The sequence below is a fragment of the Sus scrofa genome, chromosome 5, assembly GCF_054392235.1.
Source record: "Sus scrofa isolate SSC_HxYL_T2T_F1_AM1 chromosome 5, Sscrofa_HxYL_maternal_Yorkshire_Landrace_v2.0, whole genome shotgun sequence".
Classification (NCBI taxonomy): Eukaryota; Metazoa; Chordata; class Mammalia; order Artiodactyla; family Suidae; genus Sus; species Sus scrofa.
The window spans coordinates 94,228,292-94,248,792 of record NC_139387.1 but is presented as its reverse complement, the minus strand read 5'-3'; the positions used below and the strand labels follow the sequence as shown (position 1 = coordinate 94,248,792).

General features: G+C 38.5%; 1 protein-coding gene across 15 annotated transcripts in view; it reads left to right on the top strand.

Moving 5' to 3' along the window:
- Positions 1 to 20,501, top strand: part of CFAP54 (cilia and flagella associated protein 54) — a 312,009-nt gene that overhangs the window by 130,056 nt on the left and 161,452 nt on the right. For 14 of the 15 annotated variants that reach the window (XR_014804323.1, XR_014804322.1, XR_014804320.1 and 11 more), the window contains 4 exons: positions 6,115 to 6,229; positions 6,586 to 6,683; positions 15,986 to 16,216; positions 17,985 to 18,127. Coding sequence is in view for 10 of the 15 variants with exons in the window: in XM_084957512.1 (XP_084813638.1) it covers positions 6,115 to 6,229; positions 6,586 to 6,683; positions 15,986 to 16,216; positions 17,985 to 18,127 (587 nt within the window). In the remaining 5 variants the exon portion in view is untranslated. Of the gene's footprint in view, positions 1 to 6,113; positions 6,230 to 6,585; positions 6,684 to 15,985; positions 16,217 to 17,984; positions 18,128 to 20,501 lie in introns of those variants that run through there. The other variant, XM_084957521.1, reaches the window with a different exon arrangement.

Below are 20,501 nucleotides of genomic sequence, written 5' to 3'. Positions count from 1 at the left end.
AAAGATGGCAGCAGAAGGTAAGTATTCTCCTAAAACCCTACTGGAAAACTCTGCTGCCTAAAATAGGCACTTCATTTATTAGAACCAAAGCTTGGAATATATGTGCTTCATATTTTCAAAAGATATAAAAGAGGAAATTGCTTCTGTTAAATGAAGCAGGCCATGGTCCTGAGAGAACTGGCTGGAATTAGAAAGTCCTGCTACATTTAAAGAACCATAGCCAAAATGAGGTGTTTGGAGGCTGTCAATAATAGTCTTGATACCAAAGAAAATCAGAAGGCACTTTTAGTGCAGTAAAATTTGGAGGGCTGACCAGGGTGGTTCAGCTGAAGAATAATAGATACTCCCAAAGAGGAAGATGGGATAAGTGGTTTAGACCAGCGGTATAACAAAAGACCCCTGGAGTGGGCTTCGAGTGGATCGGAGTCCGGAGATTGCACTTTACACGTGAGTTCAAACCAAAGGTAATGGTTTCAGTCGTTAAGGCTGAGCAGGTGTTTTAGGATGTGATTCTGCAGGTCGGGAAGTCAAGAGGAGGCGCCTGTGGAACACGTGGATTTAGACTTTGATAGTCATATCTGTTTTCTTTGTATGTTTATTTATATGCTTAACATATTTTTGTACAAAGAAATTTTTTTTCGTACTGCAACAGACAAATAGGCAGCAGTATTTTCTTCTAATTTTATGGTTGCACGGTTTAGATTTAGTGTCTTAATCCATATGGAATTTATTTTGATAAAGGGATTTAGATTTGACTTTATTGTTTTTTTCCCCTAAAAAATGTTAATCAATTGTTGGTAACATTGAAAAAGTAATATCTTTGTTACAAATTTTTTTATTTTTAACTAGTAACTTATTATTTTTGGCCACACTTGCAACATGAGGAAGTTCCTGGGCCAGGGATCAAACCCACTCATGCCACAGGTGCAGCCTGTGCCACAGCTGCAGCAATGCCAGATCCTTAACCTGCTGCGCCACGAGGGAACTCCCATCTTTGTTACTCATTTTTAATGTCCCCTTTTCACATTGGTGATTCTACTCATAATGCTTATAAATCACAATGAAAATATTTCATGAGTTTTCATGTTCTACATAGCAAAAAATCAAAGTATATGGACACAAGTGCTGAAAAGACAAAACTAATTTGACAGAAACATAGTAATATTGAGAGTTTAATGGGCTGCTTTTAAAAAGACAAACGTAGGGAGTTCCTGTTGTGGCTCAGTGGTAACTGAACTTGACCAGTATCCATGAGGATGCAGGTTCAATCCCTGGCCCTGCTCAGTGGGTTAAGGACCTGGCGTGGCTGTGGCTGTGGTGTAGGCTGGCAGCTGCAGCTTTGATTTGACTCCTAGCCTGAGAACTTTCATGTACCGTAGGTGTGGCCCTTAAAATAAATAAATACATAAAAAGACAAAAGTAAAAATGACATATAAAATGTACATAACTTAATATATAATTAAGACTAAAACCCTTTAAAGCCCTTAATAAATTTCAAAAAAAAGTAATGCTTAAGCTGTAAAATGAAGCTCAGTCGATCACCTACACTAAAAATTACAAAGCTCACATTCTCCTACAGTACAATAAAACTGAAATTTTGTAATAAAATAAATTACTGACATATATAATTATATAGTTTTATAGCAATAAATTACCACATATATACTTGTATATAATTAAAATATATAACAAAGAAGTCTGACTAAAGGTATAGAGCCTTTTGAAAATCATGCTAAGAAGAAGCCCCAAATCAAATGGACTCAAAGCAGCAAAGACAAATTTTTAGCTTTAAAATCTTCTTTTACTTATTAAACAAGAAAAAATAAAGTTACACAAACCTATTGGACTCAAGAAATTGGAAAAACAACAAAATAAGTCTAAGAAAGCAGAAAAAATAAAAATAAAAGTTGAAATTAACTATATCTTTTTCATTTTATTTTGTTTTATTTTATTTTTTGGTCTTTTTAGGGCTGCGCCCATGGCACATGAAGGTTCCCAGGCTAGGGGTCGAATCAGAGCTACAGCTGCCAGCCTATACCACAGCCGCAGCAACACCAGATCTGAGCTGCATCTGCAACCTACACCACAGCTCATGGCAATGCCGGATCCTTAACCCACTGAGCGAGGCCAGGGATCAAACCCCTAACCTCATGGTTCCTAGTTGGATTCATTTCCTAGTCGGATTCACTTCCGTTGCGCCACAGTGGGAACTCCCTATATGTTGATTTTAAAACACTCCAATTAAGGAGTTCTCACTGTGGTTTAGCTGGTTAAGAACTGGACATAATGTCTGTGAGGATGCAGGTTCAATCCCTGGCCTCGCTCAGTCGGTTAAGGATCCAGCGTTGCCACAAGCTGTGGTGTAGGTTGCAGATGCAGCTCGGGTCCTGTGTTGCTGTGGCTGTGGCATAGGCCTCAAATGCCATTCTGATTCTACCCCAGCCCAGGAATTTCCATATGCCGCAGGTGTGGCCATAAAAATAAAATGGTCTAATTGATAACTCCTAGGGTTACTTCTTTGAAGATATGAATAAATTGGGTAATTTTCTGGGCAGCAAATTAAGAAAAAGTGAAATGTAAGTAATCCAAAGAGAAAATAGTTATAAATTTGGAAGTTGTTAAACATTATTTTATAGTATATGTAATTTAATGTGAATAAATTTGAAAATCTAATTGAAAGTGATTATTACCTGGAAAAATTAAAATTATTAGAATATATTCAAGCAGTAAAAAAAAAAAAATTGGGGAGTTCCCTCTGGGGCACAATGAGATCCTTAGTGTCTTTGCAGCACCAGGATGCAGGTTTGATCCCAGGTCTGGCACAGTGGATTAGAGGATTCAGCATTGCTGCAGCTGTGGCTAGGTTCACAACTGTGGCTCAGATCTGATCCCTGGCCTGAGAACTCCACATGCTATGGGGCAGCCAAAAAAAAAAAAAAAAAAAAATTTGGCTAGCTCAAAAACTTTTTTAGGCCAATTCTACATAATATAAAGGATCAAACACTTTTTGTTTTACATAAAGCTACTTCAGAGCAGGGTTATAACGTTTCCTAGTGAATTTATCACACCAGGCTCTGATCACAGTTTTATAAAGAGAATAAAAATTAGAAAGTTATTAATTGATATTATATAGCAGTATATAAAATCAAAATAAAATACTGACTTACAGATTTAGCTATGAGAATGTAGCTTTTGTTCTCAATGTAAATATAGTAGGAAATCTGTAAGTATAATTATCACTGGTAGTCAAAGGAGTCTTTCATAGGTGCTAAAAAGTCATGTGGTAAAGTTTAGCCACAGTTTCTGGCAAATTAGGCTTAGAAGAAGATTTTCTGTTAAATTAAGTGATACACAAAGAAGCCTATTATTCCTTCCGTCATTTAATATTGTTCTGAAAGTTCTTGCCAGTGCATTAAAATAAGAAATAGGATTAGAATTCATGTGATTATCACATATTAGGGTCTCAAAAAATGTTTGTCAAATGAATTCCACATTAAAGTACTCTGAAAATGGAGAGGAAAGATTGCTATCTGCAAATAATTATTTTTTCACCTAACAATTAATTAACTGAGAACTATCAGAACTAATAATAGAATTCCATAGGATGGCTGGATGCAAAATCATTGCTTTTCTATATCAAGTAGAAAGCGTAATGGAAAAATGATCCTATTTGTATAAAGTAGAGGATTAAATTTATCAGAAATTGTGAGGGAACTTACGCTAATATAACAAAGATCAAACATTTTTACTAAGAGATATTAAAAAAAAAGACTTGAATAAATGGAGAGACAACACATTTGCTCCGTGTACAGAGAATATTGTAAAGATTTCTGTTATTCTCAAATTAATTTGTTGGTTTAATGCAGTTCTAGTCAGATTAGTTTGTATGTAATGGGCTAAAATAATGAAAAATATCTTTTAAAAAAGGCAACAGGAGAGGCTTGTGCTGTCAGATAAAGTACAACAGAGTTGTGTTTGCGAAATAATAGGCACACAGCCACTGGAACTCAATGAGGCACTGGTACAAGTAACCAAAACAATGACTAAGCCATGAAATCAAAGATCAATAACATTAATTATCTAAAAACTTAGAAATCCTATTTTTCATAACATCCCATAAGCAAAATGAAAAGCATTCAGAGCAAGGAGGAAGCAGTCTATGAAGCAGCTGAGGAGTGGAGTTTAGTCAGTGGATGAGAGCTCTGCAGCACATGGAGCAAAATGCTGTAAGAACTGGGAAGGTGGTGGCCCAAGCGAGCACTCACGACCTCAGTTCTCTCCATCCCTCTCTGCAATTACAGCAACCCAGCCGGTTGGGTGGGGGAGGGAGGAGGTAGAGGAGAGCCCAAGCTGGTTGGAGAGCATCAGGCAGCTAGTCTTAGGGTGCAAGCAGCAGAGCAGAGGACCAGGGATCATTGGCCCACGTTTTGCAGTTTAGGCAGACAAAACATTTGTCAAAATGAATGCCAGCTCCCTGGGAGACTCTTGAAATTGCTGCAGAGTCCCAGCCAACCACAGGATCCAGGATCATCGTTATCAAACTTGAAGTGAGAGGCCAACCACTGTTGGAACCAAAATGAATTTGGAACCCTAACCCCTGGAAATAGCTGTCCAGATTCACCCAGTCATTTCATTTGCCCAGTGTTGATATGACCTTATATTTTAGTGAAGTTTATGGATCCCATTGATCATGCTATAGCAGGGTGGCAGTGTATGTAACAAATACGTATCAAAAAAATATAAATTTTAGGAAATGTATGTTTCAAGGAAAATAAGTAATAAATACCAACAGAGGGAGGGATAATAAGAGATGATACAGTTTTGGGAGAAGGGCCCAGGTAGCCACAGGGGTTGATGGCAGATTAAAAAAACAAGATTAAGAATTCCTACAAGTGGAGTTCCCATTGTGGCTCAGTGATAACAAACCCAACTAGTATCCATAAGGATGCGGGTTTGACCCTGTTCTTCCTCAGTAGGTTAAGGATCTGGTGTTGCCCCAGATGTGGTATAGGTCACAGATGTGGCTCAGATCAGATCTGGCATTGCTGTGGCTGTGGTGTAGGCTGGCAGCTACAGCTCCAATTGGACCCCTAGCCTGGGAACTTCCATTTGCCACGGGCACAACCCTAGAAAAGACAAAAAAAAAAAAAAAGAAGTATTTGAAAAAAACTCCATGAACTTGGAGTTCCCGTCGTGGCATAGCAGAAACGAATCTGACGAGGAACCATGAGGTTGCTGGTTCCATCCCTGGCCCTGCTCAGCGGGTTAAGGATCTGGTGTTGCCGTGAGCTGTGGTGAAGGTCGCAGATGCGGCTCAGATCCCGCGTGGCTGTGGCTGTGGTGTAGGCCAGCAGCTACAGCTCCGATTAGACCCCTAGCCTGGGAACCTACATTTGCCACAGGTGCGGCCCTAAAAGGACAAAAGACAAGACCAAAAAAAAAGAAAAAATTCCATCAACTTCCAAAAAGCAAAATTTGAATTTGCCACACTCTCTTTGACTGTGTACATAGCATTTACATTGTAGTTACAACTATCTACATAGAATTTACATTGTATTTTAAGTATTCTAGAGGTGATTTAAAGTTATAGGAGGATATGTATAGATTGTATGCAAATACTACACCATTTCATATTGAGCATCCTTGACTTTTGGTATCTGGGGGGATACCAAGGGCTGACCATAGTCCTCTAGAAAGCTTCTTAGCTCTTGTTGAGATCCAGAAGGTGCTGGTGGCTGGGACCTGGTACCTGATGGAAGTAAAGGCACTGAGATCTGTTGGAAGCCAGATGGTTTGTCTAGGGTCACTCTTATGCAGTTACCGTCTCAGTTTTAAAAAGAAGTGTTCATGCTTTATTTTCAGTTCAATTCTGTTCCGCCCACATCATACATCAGCTCTCATCACATTTTATGGTGTGATTTGCATTTTGCTCTCTTCAGGGCCAACTATTCCTTGATGAACAGGAATATCACAGTTTCATTTATGTGTGGGACACAACCAATTTTGGATATTGTAGCCTGATTTCAGTGGCAACATGCACCAAAGCTGTATGACTTTGGGGTAGTTTTGTCAATTCCTGCAGATCCTTTTAACTGACTTCACCTTTTGTATTAGGAGGAATGAATCCCTACTTGGAATTAAAAAAATGAAATGTAAGGAAGGTACTTGGAGTAAAAAGGCCGCCAAACCTTTGCAGAAGTTCAGCGCTGCAGTCCTGGAGATTGGAAGAGTAAGTATCATATGCATTTTGAATTTCAAGTTAACAAACTTAACAGAGCCATGTATCTAGAGATGATAGACTGTGCTGTAATTTTTTAATATGAAATGGAAGATAGTCCCCACAAGCATGACTTTATAATTTTACAATATATTGTCATTCTTAAGCTGTCATAGGATATTTATATATATATATTTTTTTTTGTCTACAGAGGTACTTCTGTTACTTTGGATAATAATTTTAATTGAGGGGCATAAAGAAACAACTGTGTTTTCATGTCAAGAGATAAGCACTAAAGTACAAGTAAATGGTAGTATTGTGTTCAGATTTTAAATTTAATTTGTAACAATTTTGTTATCTCCCTTAAGACAGATACGATGCCAAGAAAAAGAAATAAAAGAAAGGAAACTCTAAGAGAATTTTTGAATAAAAATCCTTGTGTTTCTGAAATGGGAGAGCAAGAAAGGTATTGATTAATTAATTAAATGTCTACTTGAGGGTTACTATGTGTTGGGCATTGTTTTAGGCACTAAGGAAATGCCACTAGACTAGACAGATGAGGTCCCTGCCTGCAGAGAGCTTACATACCAAGAAAAGGAACACAGTAACAAACATACAAATAAAACAATTTAAATTTTTGCTAGATTTTATAAAATAAATGAACAGGATGATATACTATAGAGTAACTGGCCTGGGGTAGAAGTGGTAGCGCAGTAATTTAGGTTAAGACAGGTCAAGAGATCAAATTGGTAAATTACTTTTAGCTATTGGCAGACTTAATTTGCTTGTTTATAAAACGTATGGTGGGTTTGCTTCTGTTGTTATGACTGTACTTTTATGATTCCTCCACATTCTTTGTATATCTGACCTTCATTACATGTTTTCTTTTACCTGTTTGGTGATTTTGATTGTAGTTTTCAACGTGTAAATAGTAGTTAAACCACTCTCATTTTCTTTTTGTTTGCATTGGCCTATGATCTGATTACTCCATTTTCTTAAATTTAAATTATGATATATTTTAGATGAGTGTAGAAAATAATATAACAAATGAATATATTACCCATTAGGCAGTTTACCAGGTAAAACGCTTGGAATGCATTTCGGTCCCTCTCTATCCCAGAAGAAATACTATCCCACGTTTTGCATTTATCATGCTTATGAGTGACTTTGTAACTCAGTTATATATGTATATGCCCCTAAATAACATATGGTATTATTTTTTGCAATTTGTTTCGCCAGTTTGCTCTTATCCCTCAAAATTATGTTTGTGAAATTTTTCATGTTGATTATACACAAATCTATTCCAACTTTCCGTTATGTAAACAATGCCACAAAGACATTCTTGTTCGTATCTCCATATGCACTTTTGAGAGTTTCTGGAGTAAATACCCTGGAGTGTAGTTTCAAAATAAGAACTTTTTAACATTTCTAGATGTTGCTAAATTGCTTTTAAATTTTCATCAGTGGTGTGTCAAGTTTCCATTATTCAGCATCTTCTCTGATATGTAATATTGTTTTCAAGTTTTTGTAGACCTGTGATTTGTGAATTTTAATCTCATTGTTATTTAATTTTTATTTTTTTGCTTACTAGTGAGGTTAGGCAGCTTTTCATATGTATGTTTTTTAAACCCTAGGGTTTTTTCATTCTCAAGACTGCTCGTTTAGATCCTTTACGCATTTACAACTTTTATGTTCTCATTTATTTTTAGAAGTTTGGATACTAATACTTTTCCCAAGTTTTTAAAAAAATTTTATTTATTTATTTTTAATCGTTATTTCCCCAATACAGTTTTTTTTTCTCCTGTACAGCATGGTGACCCAGTTATACATACATGTACACATTCTATTTTCTCCCATTCTCATGCTCCATCATAAGTGACTAGACATAGTTCCCTGTGCTACACAGCAGGATCTCATTGCTAATCCATTCCAAAGGCAATAGTTGGCATCTGTTAACCCCAAGCTCCCCATCCATCCCACTCCCACCCCCTCCCCCTTGACAACCACAAGTCTGTTCTCCAAGTCTATGAGTTTCTTTGCCGTGGAAAGTTTCATTTGTGCCATATATTAGATTCCAGATATAAGTGATATCCTATGGAATTTGTCTTTCTTTTTCTGACTTACTTCACTCAGGATGAGGTTCTCTAGTTCCATCCATGTTGCTGTAAATGGCATTATGTCATTCTTTTTTATGGCTGAGTAGTATTCCGTTGTGTATATATACCACATCTTCCTAATTCAATCATCTGTCGATGGACATTTGGGTTGTTCCCATGTCTCGGCTATTGTGAATAGTGCTTTTTGTTTGTTTGTTTTGTTTTTTTGTTGTTGCTATTTTTTTTGGCTGTGCTCCACAGCATGTGGAAGCTCCTGGACCAGGGATTGAACCTGCGCCACAGCAGTGACAACCTGGATCACTAGGCCACCAGGGAATTCCACTTTTCCCAGTTTGTGGCTCATCCGTTTACATTTTATTTTAATCAATTAATTACTTAATCTTTTGGGGGCTGCACCTGTGGCATATGGAAGTTCCCAGGCTTGGGGTCAAATTGGTGATGTAGCTGCCAGCCTACACTGCAGCTTACAGCAATGTCAGATCCTTAACCCACTGAGTGGAGCCAGGGATCAAACCTCTGTCCTCATGGATGCTAGTTGGGTTTGTTACTGCTGAGCTGGGAACTCCCATGTACATTTTAAAAGTCTTTTTAAAATCAAAAGTTAGCGAACAGGAGCCTGCTGTTTAGCACAGAGAACTCCACCCAGTGTTCTGTGATAATCTATGTGGGAAAAGAATCTGAGAGAGAATGGATATGTGTATATGTCTGGGTCACTTTGTTGTACGGCAGAAATCATCACATCATTGTAAATTAACTACACTTTAGTAAAACTTAAACAAATCAAAAATCAAAAAATAAATTAATATTGATGGGGTCAAAGATAGCAACATTTTCCTTTATTTTCAAAAGTCTTCTCTGAGGGAGTAAAGTGTCCCCTTCATCGGTTTAAATGTTTGATTTTACAGTTAGGGAAAACACCCATCTCTGGTCAATTTTGATGAATGGTGAGAAGATGAGTCCCTCTCCCCTCTTTTTTAGCTTCATCATAGTTTCATTATACCCAGTTGACTTGCTCCTTTCATTGAGTGGTCTGTTCTGTCATCCCTGTCACTTTTTGTCATTTAGCAAGTGGGCATATATGTAGTTTGGGAATCTTTTTCCTGTCCTGTTCGTCTGTCTATTCCTGAGTCAGTATCCCACAACCCTACGTACTCCGGTTTTAAATTCAGTCTTGTTGTCCTGAGAGAACAAGAGTCTCTAGTGTGTTCTTTCCCTTCAGGCACAGCTCGGATCCTCTTCTGTAATACAATTTGGAATAGCTTGTTGAGTAGTAAAAAAAATAACAACCCATGCTTTTGATAGTGGTAGACTTGAACATATGGATTGATTGGTTTGGAAAGGTTTTTTTTACTAACATCAAATCTTTCTATTAGTAGACAGACCACATGTTAAATCTTATTTAATATCTTTCAGTCAATTTTTATGATATTCTCCATAATGCTATTATACATATTTTATTAGCTACATCAAAGAAATGCTTTTTGGTATTAGTGTTAATGATATTTTAAAATTGCATTTTTTTATACTTCATTTATATAGGAATATGATTGATTTATAAACAATTCAACTTCTATACATCTTGGTAACTTATCTATAGATACAGGTTTTCGTGTGGACAGCCCTATTGCGAATGGATAAAGTTTTGCTTAATTGCTTTCAATACTCAAGCCCTTTACTTTTTTTTTTGTCTAGCCTACAGGGTAGGATGTCCGGTTTAATCTAGAATGGAACTTGTGATTGTGGATATTCTTATTGATACATGCATTTTTTTAAACTTTTTTATTTTCAGATAATTGTACATTCACGTGCAGTTATAAAAAATAATAGATAAAAAACCTATATGCCTTTTAGCCCATCTCTCCTAATGTTAACTATATAACCATAATAAAATAACACAGCCAGGAAAGTGACAGTGATACAATTCGCTGAATTTAGCTAGATTACAGCAATTCAGTGTGCACACATGTGGGTATGCATATTTAGTTTTTTGCAATTTTGTCGTATTTATAGGCTTGTATGACTTTCACCATAGTCAAGATACAGAATTGGTTCTATCAGAGGATCTACCCCCCCAGCTCCCTTGCTACCTTTTCACAGCCACGTCTCCCTCCCTTCCTCTCACCCTCCCAACTCCTGGCAGCCACTAATCTGTTCTCCATTTTTCCAATGTTGTCATTTCAAGAATGTTATAAAAATGGAATCATCCAGTGCGTATTTTCCAAAGTTGGCTTTTTCCTTCCACTTAGCCCAGTTCCTTTCAGATCCTTTCAAGCTGTGTGCGTCACTTATTCACTTTGTTATTGCTCAGTCAAATTCTGTGACGTGGATGTACCACTGTTTTTTAAACATGCACACATTGAAGGCCGCTTGGTGTTTGGATTGTGTTGACTGTCAGGAGTAACGCTGCTGTGAACACTCACGTACAGGTTTTGTGTGAACGGGAGTCTCCGTTTCTCTGGAATTGATGGCCAAGGGCGCAGTTGCCAGGTTGCATGGTGGGTGTGTGTTTAACTTTGTGAGATATTCCGTACTCTTTTCCAGAATGGCCGTACCTTTTCACATCCCCACAACAGTGTATGAGTGATCCAGTTTTCCTCCTGTTGGCCAGTGTGTAGTGGTATCACTATTTCTTCGTTCATTCATTAAAATAGGTGTTGGTTGGAGTTCCCATCATGGCTCAGTGGTTAACGAATCTGACTAGGAACCATGAGGTTGCAGGTTCAATCCCTGGCCTTGCTCAGTGGGTTAAGGATCTGGCGTTGCCGTGAGCTGTGGTGTAGGTCACAGACATGGCTCCAATCTCGTGTTGCTATGGCTGTGGCGTAGGCCGGTAGCTACAGCTCCGATTAGACCCCTAGCCTGGGACCTTCCATATGCCGAAGGTGCAGCCCTAAAAAGACAAAATAAATAAACGAGGTCTTGGTGATATCCTGGGGCTTTAATTTGCATTTCTCTAGAGGCTGATGATAGCGAACCTCTTTTCTTGTGCTTATCTGCCGTCTGTACGTCCTCTGTTTGTGTCTTCTGCTCATGTTCTAATTGGACTGTTTTTATTTTTCTGTTGAATTTTGAGAGGTCTTTATGTATTTAGGTACAGGTCTAGACCTTTGTTTGGTAAACAGTTTGCAAATACTTTTTATCAGTGTGTAGCTCGCCTTTTCCTCCTCTTCCTAGAGCATCTCACAAAGCAAAAGTTTTTAAATTTGACAATATGTGACTTACCACTTTTTCCTTCAGTAGGTTATGCTTTTGGTGTCATGTCTAAGAACTCTGCCTGGCCCTAAGTCCTGTGTGCTCTCCCCAAGTTTTACAGTCTAATGTTGTCTATTTACTTGTGATCCCTTCGAGTTAATTTTTGTAGAAGGGATTGAGTTTACGCTCTCACTTATAGATGTCCAGTTGCTCCAGTACCACTTGTTGAAAAGACTGTCCTCCTTCCATTGATTTGCTTTTGAACCTTGGCAAGTAGCAGTTGGTCATATTTGTGTGGATTTGAGAAGGTACTCTATCAAATTTAGGAAATTGTCTTCTATTTATTGTTGTCTAAGAATTTCCTTATGAATTGTGTTCTGTTTTGTTGAATGTTTGTTCTTGACCAAGATTTTCGCCTGCTTTAATCTTTTTATCTTTTGCTTTTTAGGGCTGTACCCATGGCATAAGGAAGTTCCCAGGCTAGGGGTCAAATAGGAGCTACAGCGGCCAGCCTACACCACAGCTCACAGCAATGCCGGATCCTTGACCCACTGAGCAAGGCCATGTATTGATGGCCTAATTGGATCCTAATTGGATTGGTTTCTGCTGCGCCACGACAGGAACTCCCTTTCCTCCTTTAATCTGATTGTGCAGCGAATTACATTAATACTTACATGTTAAACCCTGTGTCTTTTTCTCACACCTTTGATCCAGCAGTATGATCTCTTCCCAAAACAACCTCTTTTCCAATTCTCTGACTCCAGCTGAAAGGCCCCGTATACCCTTCACCCAGTTTCTCCCAGGTGTTAATACCCTGCAGAACTATAGCCAATATATATATATATATATACATATATATATATATATATATATATTCAATTCTGATACCGTCTACCTGGAGTCAACATCAGATAACACAAGTTAAAGGACCCTGCCCCACAAGACTGGTCCCATTTCAGATGCCAGCCACAAATGGGATGGCCAGACTACCCACATTTCTGCCGAGCCTACTATAAACTAAGGGGGTTCTCATAACTACTCCTCCTCCCCCCATTCAGGTTCAGTAATTTGTTAGAATGGCTTGAAGAAGAGTTCAGGAAAACCAGTGGTTTCCTGGTTTATGATAAGGGATGCAAATGAACAGCCAGATGAAGGGGTTCATAGGACCGATGTCTGGAAGGGTCCTGAGAATAGGAGCCTCTGTCCCTATAGAGTTGTGACAAGATGTGTTTACCAACCTGGAAGCTCTCTGGACCTCATTGTTCATAGGTCTTTGTTTGTTTTAATGGCCATACCCATGGAATATGGAAGTTCCTGGGCCAAGGACTGAACACCAGATCCTTTAGCCCCCTGAGCTGGGTCAGGGATCAAACTTGCACCTCCACAGTAACCTGAGCCACTGAAGTTGGACTCTTAACCTACTGTGCCACAGCGGGAACTCCATGTTCATAGGTTTGGTTTTGTTTTGTTTTTTTCTTAAAAAAAAACCCAATCTGCAGTCACTTTCCCCAGAGACTTGGGAGTGGAGCTTAGGGTTCTACTTACTAATCATGCGTTTGATTTCTAGGGTTTCTGGGAAGTTGACAGGACCTCTTATGGTCTGGCTCCCCCTCCCTTCTCTGACCCCTGAGGAACCTTTCTGTGCATGTGTAGCTCAGGAGGTCTCCTTGACCTCAGAATGAGAAAGATGTGGTCTCTTTATCTTTATCCAAGTAGGAATCAGCTCCTCTTTGCTCCTGCTTTAATCTTGAAGTATCTGTCTGCGGGGGACAAGTTCCAGGTACTCAGCCTGGGACCCACCTGTCATCCGCCTCCTGATGACCAGCCCCTATCCTAAGGCTCTCTAGCAGCTCAAGCCTGAGTCACCTTACTAGCACCTGACTCCAACTGAGAGGCCCCATAGACCCTTACTAGATTCAGGCGTGTTTCAAAGGGGCTCACCATGAATAACAAGACGCTCCTATCCCTTAGGAAATTCCAAGGTTTAGGAGCTCTGTACCTGAAACGAAGGACAAAGACCAAATACATGTTTTTATTATACCATACTATGTTTATACACATGCATTCATTTTTTACTTACTGACTCAACTTCTTTAAGATTAATAGCCACCCTGAGTCTCTACATTTTTTTCAGTTCCCTTCGATAAATTATGTTTTTCTAAGGAGTTATCCATTTTACCTAAAATTAAAAATGTATTCATAAAACACTACTATGTTCTCATATTCTCTTTTGAATCTCTGCTCTATCTACACTTACACCCTGTGTTTTATGCCTAGCTTCATTAATTTTTGTCTTCTCTCATGTTTTTGTGATTTATCTCGCCAGAGGTTTGTCTTCCCCCCCCCATCTTTTCAGAAAACCAAATTTTGTCTTTGTCGGTCCTCTTTATTGTGTTTAGTTTCTTCTTCTTTAATTTTTGCTTTTATATTTATTACCTCCCAGCTTGTTTTTTTTTAACAGCTTCATTGAGATTTTGGGCAAGGAAAAATTAGTTTTTCCTTCCACCCTCCTAAATTCTCTGGCTGGGATCCTATAAAATGAGACTGACGGAAGACAAATTAACACAGGAAAAGCAGGAGTTACCAACATTTGCATCCACGTGGGAGAAGTCAGTGATGAGTAACTCAAAGGGGACTTGGGCTTATATGACATCTTAACAAAAGATCATAAAGTGAGAACACAAAGGAATTGTGATAAAAATATATGAGAAACTAATGGTGTAAGGCAGGTCCGTCTTGATGCTGATTTTTCCTTTTCATGGCCATAAAATTTCCCGAGAGAGATTTCTGGCATTCCTCATCTTTCAGAAATTTCTACTTTTTATCAGATAAAGGAACCCCCAGGAAGGCTTCTTTCTGTATCTATTGATTCTCATTTACCTCTGGCTTAAAAACATCCTTATGCCAAAGTGAGAAGTGTTTCCCTGAATGATCTCACCTTCCTCAGCAGGGAAGATACAGCTAGTGCTGTCACTCTCCTGGGCCTTTTGAGGTGACTTGATCTCCTCACACAGGAACAAGATTGATTTTCATTTTGGAAATTATATTTTTAACTTTTAAGATAGAGTTACTTAAAACATTTCCATTTGGAATTCCTGTTGTGGCACAGTGGAAATGCATCCGACTAGGAACCATGAGGTTGCGGGCTTGATCCCTGGCCTTGCTCAGTGGGTTAGAGATGGGCATTGCTGTGGGCTGTGGTGTAGGTTGCAGATACGGCTTGGATCTGGTGTTGCTGTGGCTGTGGTGCAGGCCAGCAGCTGTGGCTCTGATTAGACCCCTAGCCTGGCAACCTCCATATGCCAAGGGTACGGCCCTAAAAAATCGAAACAAAACAAAACAAAAACCATTTGTTTGGAAACCAAATAACATTACGAATAAGCAAACAACAACAAAAAGCTCAAAAAACTGGATTAAAAGGAAGTCATCAAAAAAAAATATTTAGCCAATGAATGACAGTGTCAACATTACATGTCAAGAAGTAGTTTCCTTCCTTCCCTCCCTTTTTCCTTCCTTCTTCCTTCTTCCCTTCCTTCTTCGTCCTTCATCAGGTCTTCTGGTGCAACACCGTCTGTCTGCCTTCCTTCTATCCATCTCTCTTTCTTTCCTTTTCTTCTATGTATTTGTGTGTGTGTGTGTTGTGTTGATTCTGGTTCGGACGTGTTATCTACTGAAGTGAACAAGATATTTTTACTTACCAGTGAAGATCTTTTTTTCCCTTCTCTGATATAAATCAGGTAGAATGGCACTAATCAATGAGGCAGCACATTGTCAATAGGAAAAATACATAAATACATTAAATAATTTTGAACAAGTAAGTTCATACCATATAAACAACTATGTAACTGAAATTAGGTAGACTGCTTTGAGATTTTGATAGGAATAATTTCAAACAAATTTAGCATATGTTATACTTGAATCTAAACTATTAGCTAATTTTTGAGATTGTGGTTTTTTGCAGAGCACATTGGATATAGATTTATGAAGTTGTTTTATGTATAGTTGACTGATGTTTTGTTTCCTCTGTAGTCTAGCTAACGTTAGAAACATTTGGCTTCATTGTTTTTTTTCCTTAAGGAACAGAACAGAGAAATGATTTTCTTGTTTAATATTGAAGTTAGTTGATGAATGTGAACATTATGTTAAAATTTAGTTGTCTAATCTCAGTGGCCTTTTGATGATGGAAAAGAAGAGCTGTGTTTGGTTTGAGCCTAAAACACAGACATCAGAGAAAATTAAAGGAAATTCATACCATCTTTGTCACTAGTGTTCACCCCTGTGCCTTCTTCACTATCCTATTTCATATTTTTAGCACTAAGGAAATGATAACTAAGCCAGAAACATTTGCATAAAGGCAGTCAAGTGATTTCTTGATGTATTTTGCACAAATTGGAATCATTCTTCTCTATTAAATGTCTGGGAGTTTATATAATTTTAAAACTTCCTTCTCCCCCTGCAGAAATAAGAGAACTGATGTTCGAAAAGTAGCATATCGATTCCTGATGGATAACTTGAATCCTTTAATATTAAATTATGTGAAAAGGAAGAGGTTCCATCAAATATGTCTTGAGGAGATGCCCTGGAAAGCTCAGATGAACCTTTATCTGGCAAATGCACACTTCAACCTGCTTTTAACGAAGCTAGGGGAGCGTATGAAGTTGAAATATGGCACCTCACCTGTGATGGTCAGGTATGGTATATTACCAATGAATAATACTTCTTGAGCTTCAAGAACATGGATTGCATGTGTATGTTCAGGGCTCCAATGCTGATAATAACTTAAGTTTGCAGAGTGCTTTGATCTTACTGGCTTTTGGTATATGTCTTAATTTCTTATCTCAGAATCTTTCCCAAACAAGTGCTGAAATAAGTGCTTTTGAAGTACTGTATATATTTCGAATATGCTAGTCCATACAGCCTTCAGTGAAAGGGGAAAGTGAATTTTCCAAAATAAATTTAGTATTAATTATATAGTAACTGTAGATATGAGTAGGCATTAGGCAAATCTCTGTTTCATTTAGACACATATTTTAAGCTTCTGTAAACACAGGTTGCATTTTCTTGTACAACAAAAACTTTCTATCATTAATTCAAAAGACATCTTCCAGCTGTTATTGAGTGTCTTTGGCTAAAAAGTGTGATGGGAGATAAAAATAACTGTGTAACCAGAGTCTTTCATTTAAAAAAATACTTGTTGAGCATCTTATTAGATACAAGGTACTGAGATAAGTGCAATGTGCATTCAAAGATGAGCAGGATGTACAGATTAGAGCCTGGTCAGGTGGATCTCAAATGTTCATGGTTAATTGCAGATAAGGGAAGAAAGTGGAATGCACTTAGAGTCTTTTGTGTTCCTGGGAAGGATCCTTTCTCGTGGCTGAGACTAACAGGAGAGGTTTCACAGGGAGAAGCCATGTGGTCTTGTTCCTGATGGCTAGGCAAGGTTTAGACATGTGCAGGTAGGGAGATGGAAGAACAGGGGTCAGAGCCCAGGGAGGAAACACAGGCTGACATCCCCCTGCAGTCTGACCAGAATCTAAGGCATATGAAAGGGAGCAGTGAGAAATGATTAGAAAAGTAGTTCAGTACCAGATCTTGGAGAATCTTAACTGTCTGTTAAATCTAAACTTTATATACAGGGGGAGATTATCAAGCGTTTTTGTTTGGTTGTTTTTAGCAAGGCTGTGATAAGCTGTTTCTCCGACAATAACGTTTCAGATGGGTTGGAGGGAAGGAAGACTGGTGACAGAGATATGAAGTAAGAGGGTATATATTTCAGGAATCCAGTGATAAAATAGGCGAGTTGAAACCCACAATGAACTTGATTTCCCGTTTCTGTTTCTCTAGAATTTGGGTTATGGTAATAACTAGACTAAACCTTTGCCAAAACATCTCCAGATAGATGACATTTCCTGTGTGGGCTAGTCCAGATTCGCATTTAAGAAGCGATTAGAGGGAGGCACTTCCCTGTGGCACAGCAGGTTAAGGATCTGACGTGGTCACTTTTGAGGCTTGGGTTCAATCCCTGACCTGGGAACTTCCATATGCCACTGAAGTGGCCAAAAAAAAAAAACCAAAAAACAAACAAACAAAAAACAACAACAGCAACAATAACAAAAAGAAGCAATTCTGTTGCTTGACTACCAGGGAAGGCTTTTGGCAATGAGACCCATTTATGAGGCTGTGAGAGGGAACAGTTCAGATCAGATGGGCTTCCCTTCTGTCCTCTGAACTCTAGAACTCTTCTCTCAACTGCCAATCATATGTGACCACTCGTGCGTGATCACTTGGCAACGCAATGATTAGACAATGACCAAATTTGTATCAGGGTGATTTGGTGCTCAATTCAATTTTGTGAAAACATTTATTCATTTGTTTGTTTATGTAGATAGTATTTGGCAAATTTAGATCAATTTTGCTTATATTATTTTTAGTAAGATTTTTTTTCTCCTTTGCAGTTTCCGATCATGTGATCCTAGTATGTTCTCACTGTATAATTCAGGAACAGTATTACCAACAGGAAAACTGACTCTAGAAAACTATAAAGTGATGCTTGATTTCCTTCTTACAGCTAAAAAAAGAAAGGCCCACTTACCGTCAGGTAAAATAAGCAAATATGTTATATACTATCAAAATGCTCTTGGATTTTTATTCATTAATGTAACACATAAACACATGCATACCCTGACATGCACCACCCCCAAACACACAGAGTATATGAACCATTTTTCTAGTGATCTAGGAATTTAGTTGTGATATTTTGTAGGAGATTCTTTTCTTCTTTTTTTTTTTTTTTTTTTTTGTCTTTTTTAGAGCTGCACCTGTGGCATATGGAGGTTCCAGGCTAGCAGTCAAATCAGAGCTGTAGCTGCTGGCCTATAGCCACAGCCACAGCCACGAGGAATCCAAGCTGCATCTGTGACCTACACCGCAGTTCATGGCAATTTTGGATCCTTAACCCACTGAGCAAGGCCATGGATCAAATCTGTGTCCTCATGGATGATAGATTCGCTTTTGCTGAGCCACGACGGGAACTCCCTAGAGATTCTTATTTGCTTTATTTAATTCTTTATTTTATGGTACCATTATATATATCTGGAAATATTTATGTTGGATTCTCTCCTAAACCAGTTTGGCCATTCAGCAAATGTAATGTTATTTTTAAAATATTTGTACCTCCAAAATATACAGTGCATACATGTAAGGATAACCTGACCCCCTTGCTGTACAGTGGGAAAAAAAATATACAGTGCAATATTACTCAGCCCTAAAAAAGAACAAAATAATGCCATTTTCAGCAACATGGATGCAACTAGAGATTCTCTTGAAGTAAGTCCAGAAGAGAAAGACAAGTACCGTGTAATGTCACTTATATGTGGAATCTAAAATATGGCACAAATGAACCTATCTACAAAACAGAAGCAGATTCACAGACGTGGAGAACAGACTTGTGGCTGCCGAGGAGGAGGGAGATGTGCAGGATGGACTGGGAGCTTGGGGTTAATAGATGCAAACTAGTTACATTTAAAATGGTAAGTGCGGCCCAAGAAATAGCAACAACAACAACAACAAAAAAAAGACAAAAGACAAAAAAAAAAAAAATGGATAAGTGATGAGGTCCTGCTGTGTAGCACAGAGAACTGTGTCCAACCTCCTGGGATAGACCATGATGGAAAATAATATATGTGCGCGCGCGCGCGCGTGTGTGTGTGTGTGTGTGTGTGTGTGTGTGTGTGTGTGAGTTACTGAGTCACTTTGCTGTACAACAGAAATCGGCACAACATTGTAAATCAACTATACTTTAATAAAAAGGGTTTTTTTTTAAGTGAAAAAGAAAATGTTAGTGCTTCCAGTGGTCAAGGTAGAAGACTTGCTATCAGGTGCTGTGTTTTAGTGGAAATAAGTTTCAGAACAGATTCCACCAGACCTCCTGAGGGAAGCAGGCATGAAGACATCTCATCGTTATTTCGCTGTTCTGATTTTGGACTCAGAACAGGCCACTCTTGCCTTAGACTTCCAGTTCGCGTCTTCCGTGTGAGCTTATTCCGGGATGAAAGCAATAATATTCTGATGGTAGGACCAGCCAGTATTGTCTTCTGGTCAGGTGACAGGGGCTCCTGGAGGTCAAGAGACGTTGGTGAACAGGGCTCTTAGTCTGGGTGCAGCACTGATGACAGTCTTTCTAAGCCATCACCTATCTCAAATATCATTCATTTCACAAATGAAAATTTATTTCTAGTATCTTTATACTATGACAGACCCTCTTATGTAGATTTTTAATAATGGCATTTTAAATACTTTATAACTTATTGCTGATCAGGATACTTCATATGCTGGTTAACTGCCCCAGGAGTTTTGATTCATATTTGAGGTACTTGACATGCTCTGTAATTTCTTCTAGGGTATAGTTTAAGTTTAACTGGTACCTGCGTGTCATACTATGAATGTGAAAGTAATTGAATATAAATTCTCTAGGCATAGAAAGACTCCAAGTTTTGAATGTAGATTACAATATATATATAGCTTCTTGAGGGTTTTTTTTTTTTTAAACGAACTCCCTATGACCATCCATGAAATTGGCAATAGAATATTCTGCTACTGAGACTTATTACTGAATGCAGAGTCCTAATAAGATAATGTTTGTGTCAGGAGAAATCCTCTGTGTTTTTACAGCACAGCAGCAGGAGAATGAGTGGTCAGGGTGGCTGCACTGCCTGGCTCCATGGGCTGCTACTTGCCTTCCCACGCACGCGTGTCTGTTTTGCAGGGGGAAATTAGGGAAGAATGGGGTGCTATCATTCCCCCCCAAAAAAACCATGACATTCCTGCCTGTGCATCGTTCCCTTGGCCATCACCCTTGCCAAGAATACTCTTCCCCATACTCTTCCCATGTACCTAAATCATGATCACCCTTTAAGAACTAATCTAAGCCCCTCCTTCTCTGGAAACTTTCCCTGATTCATCACACACGTGAA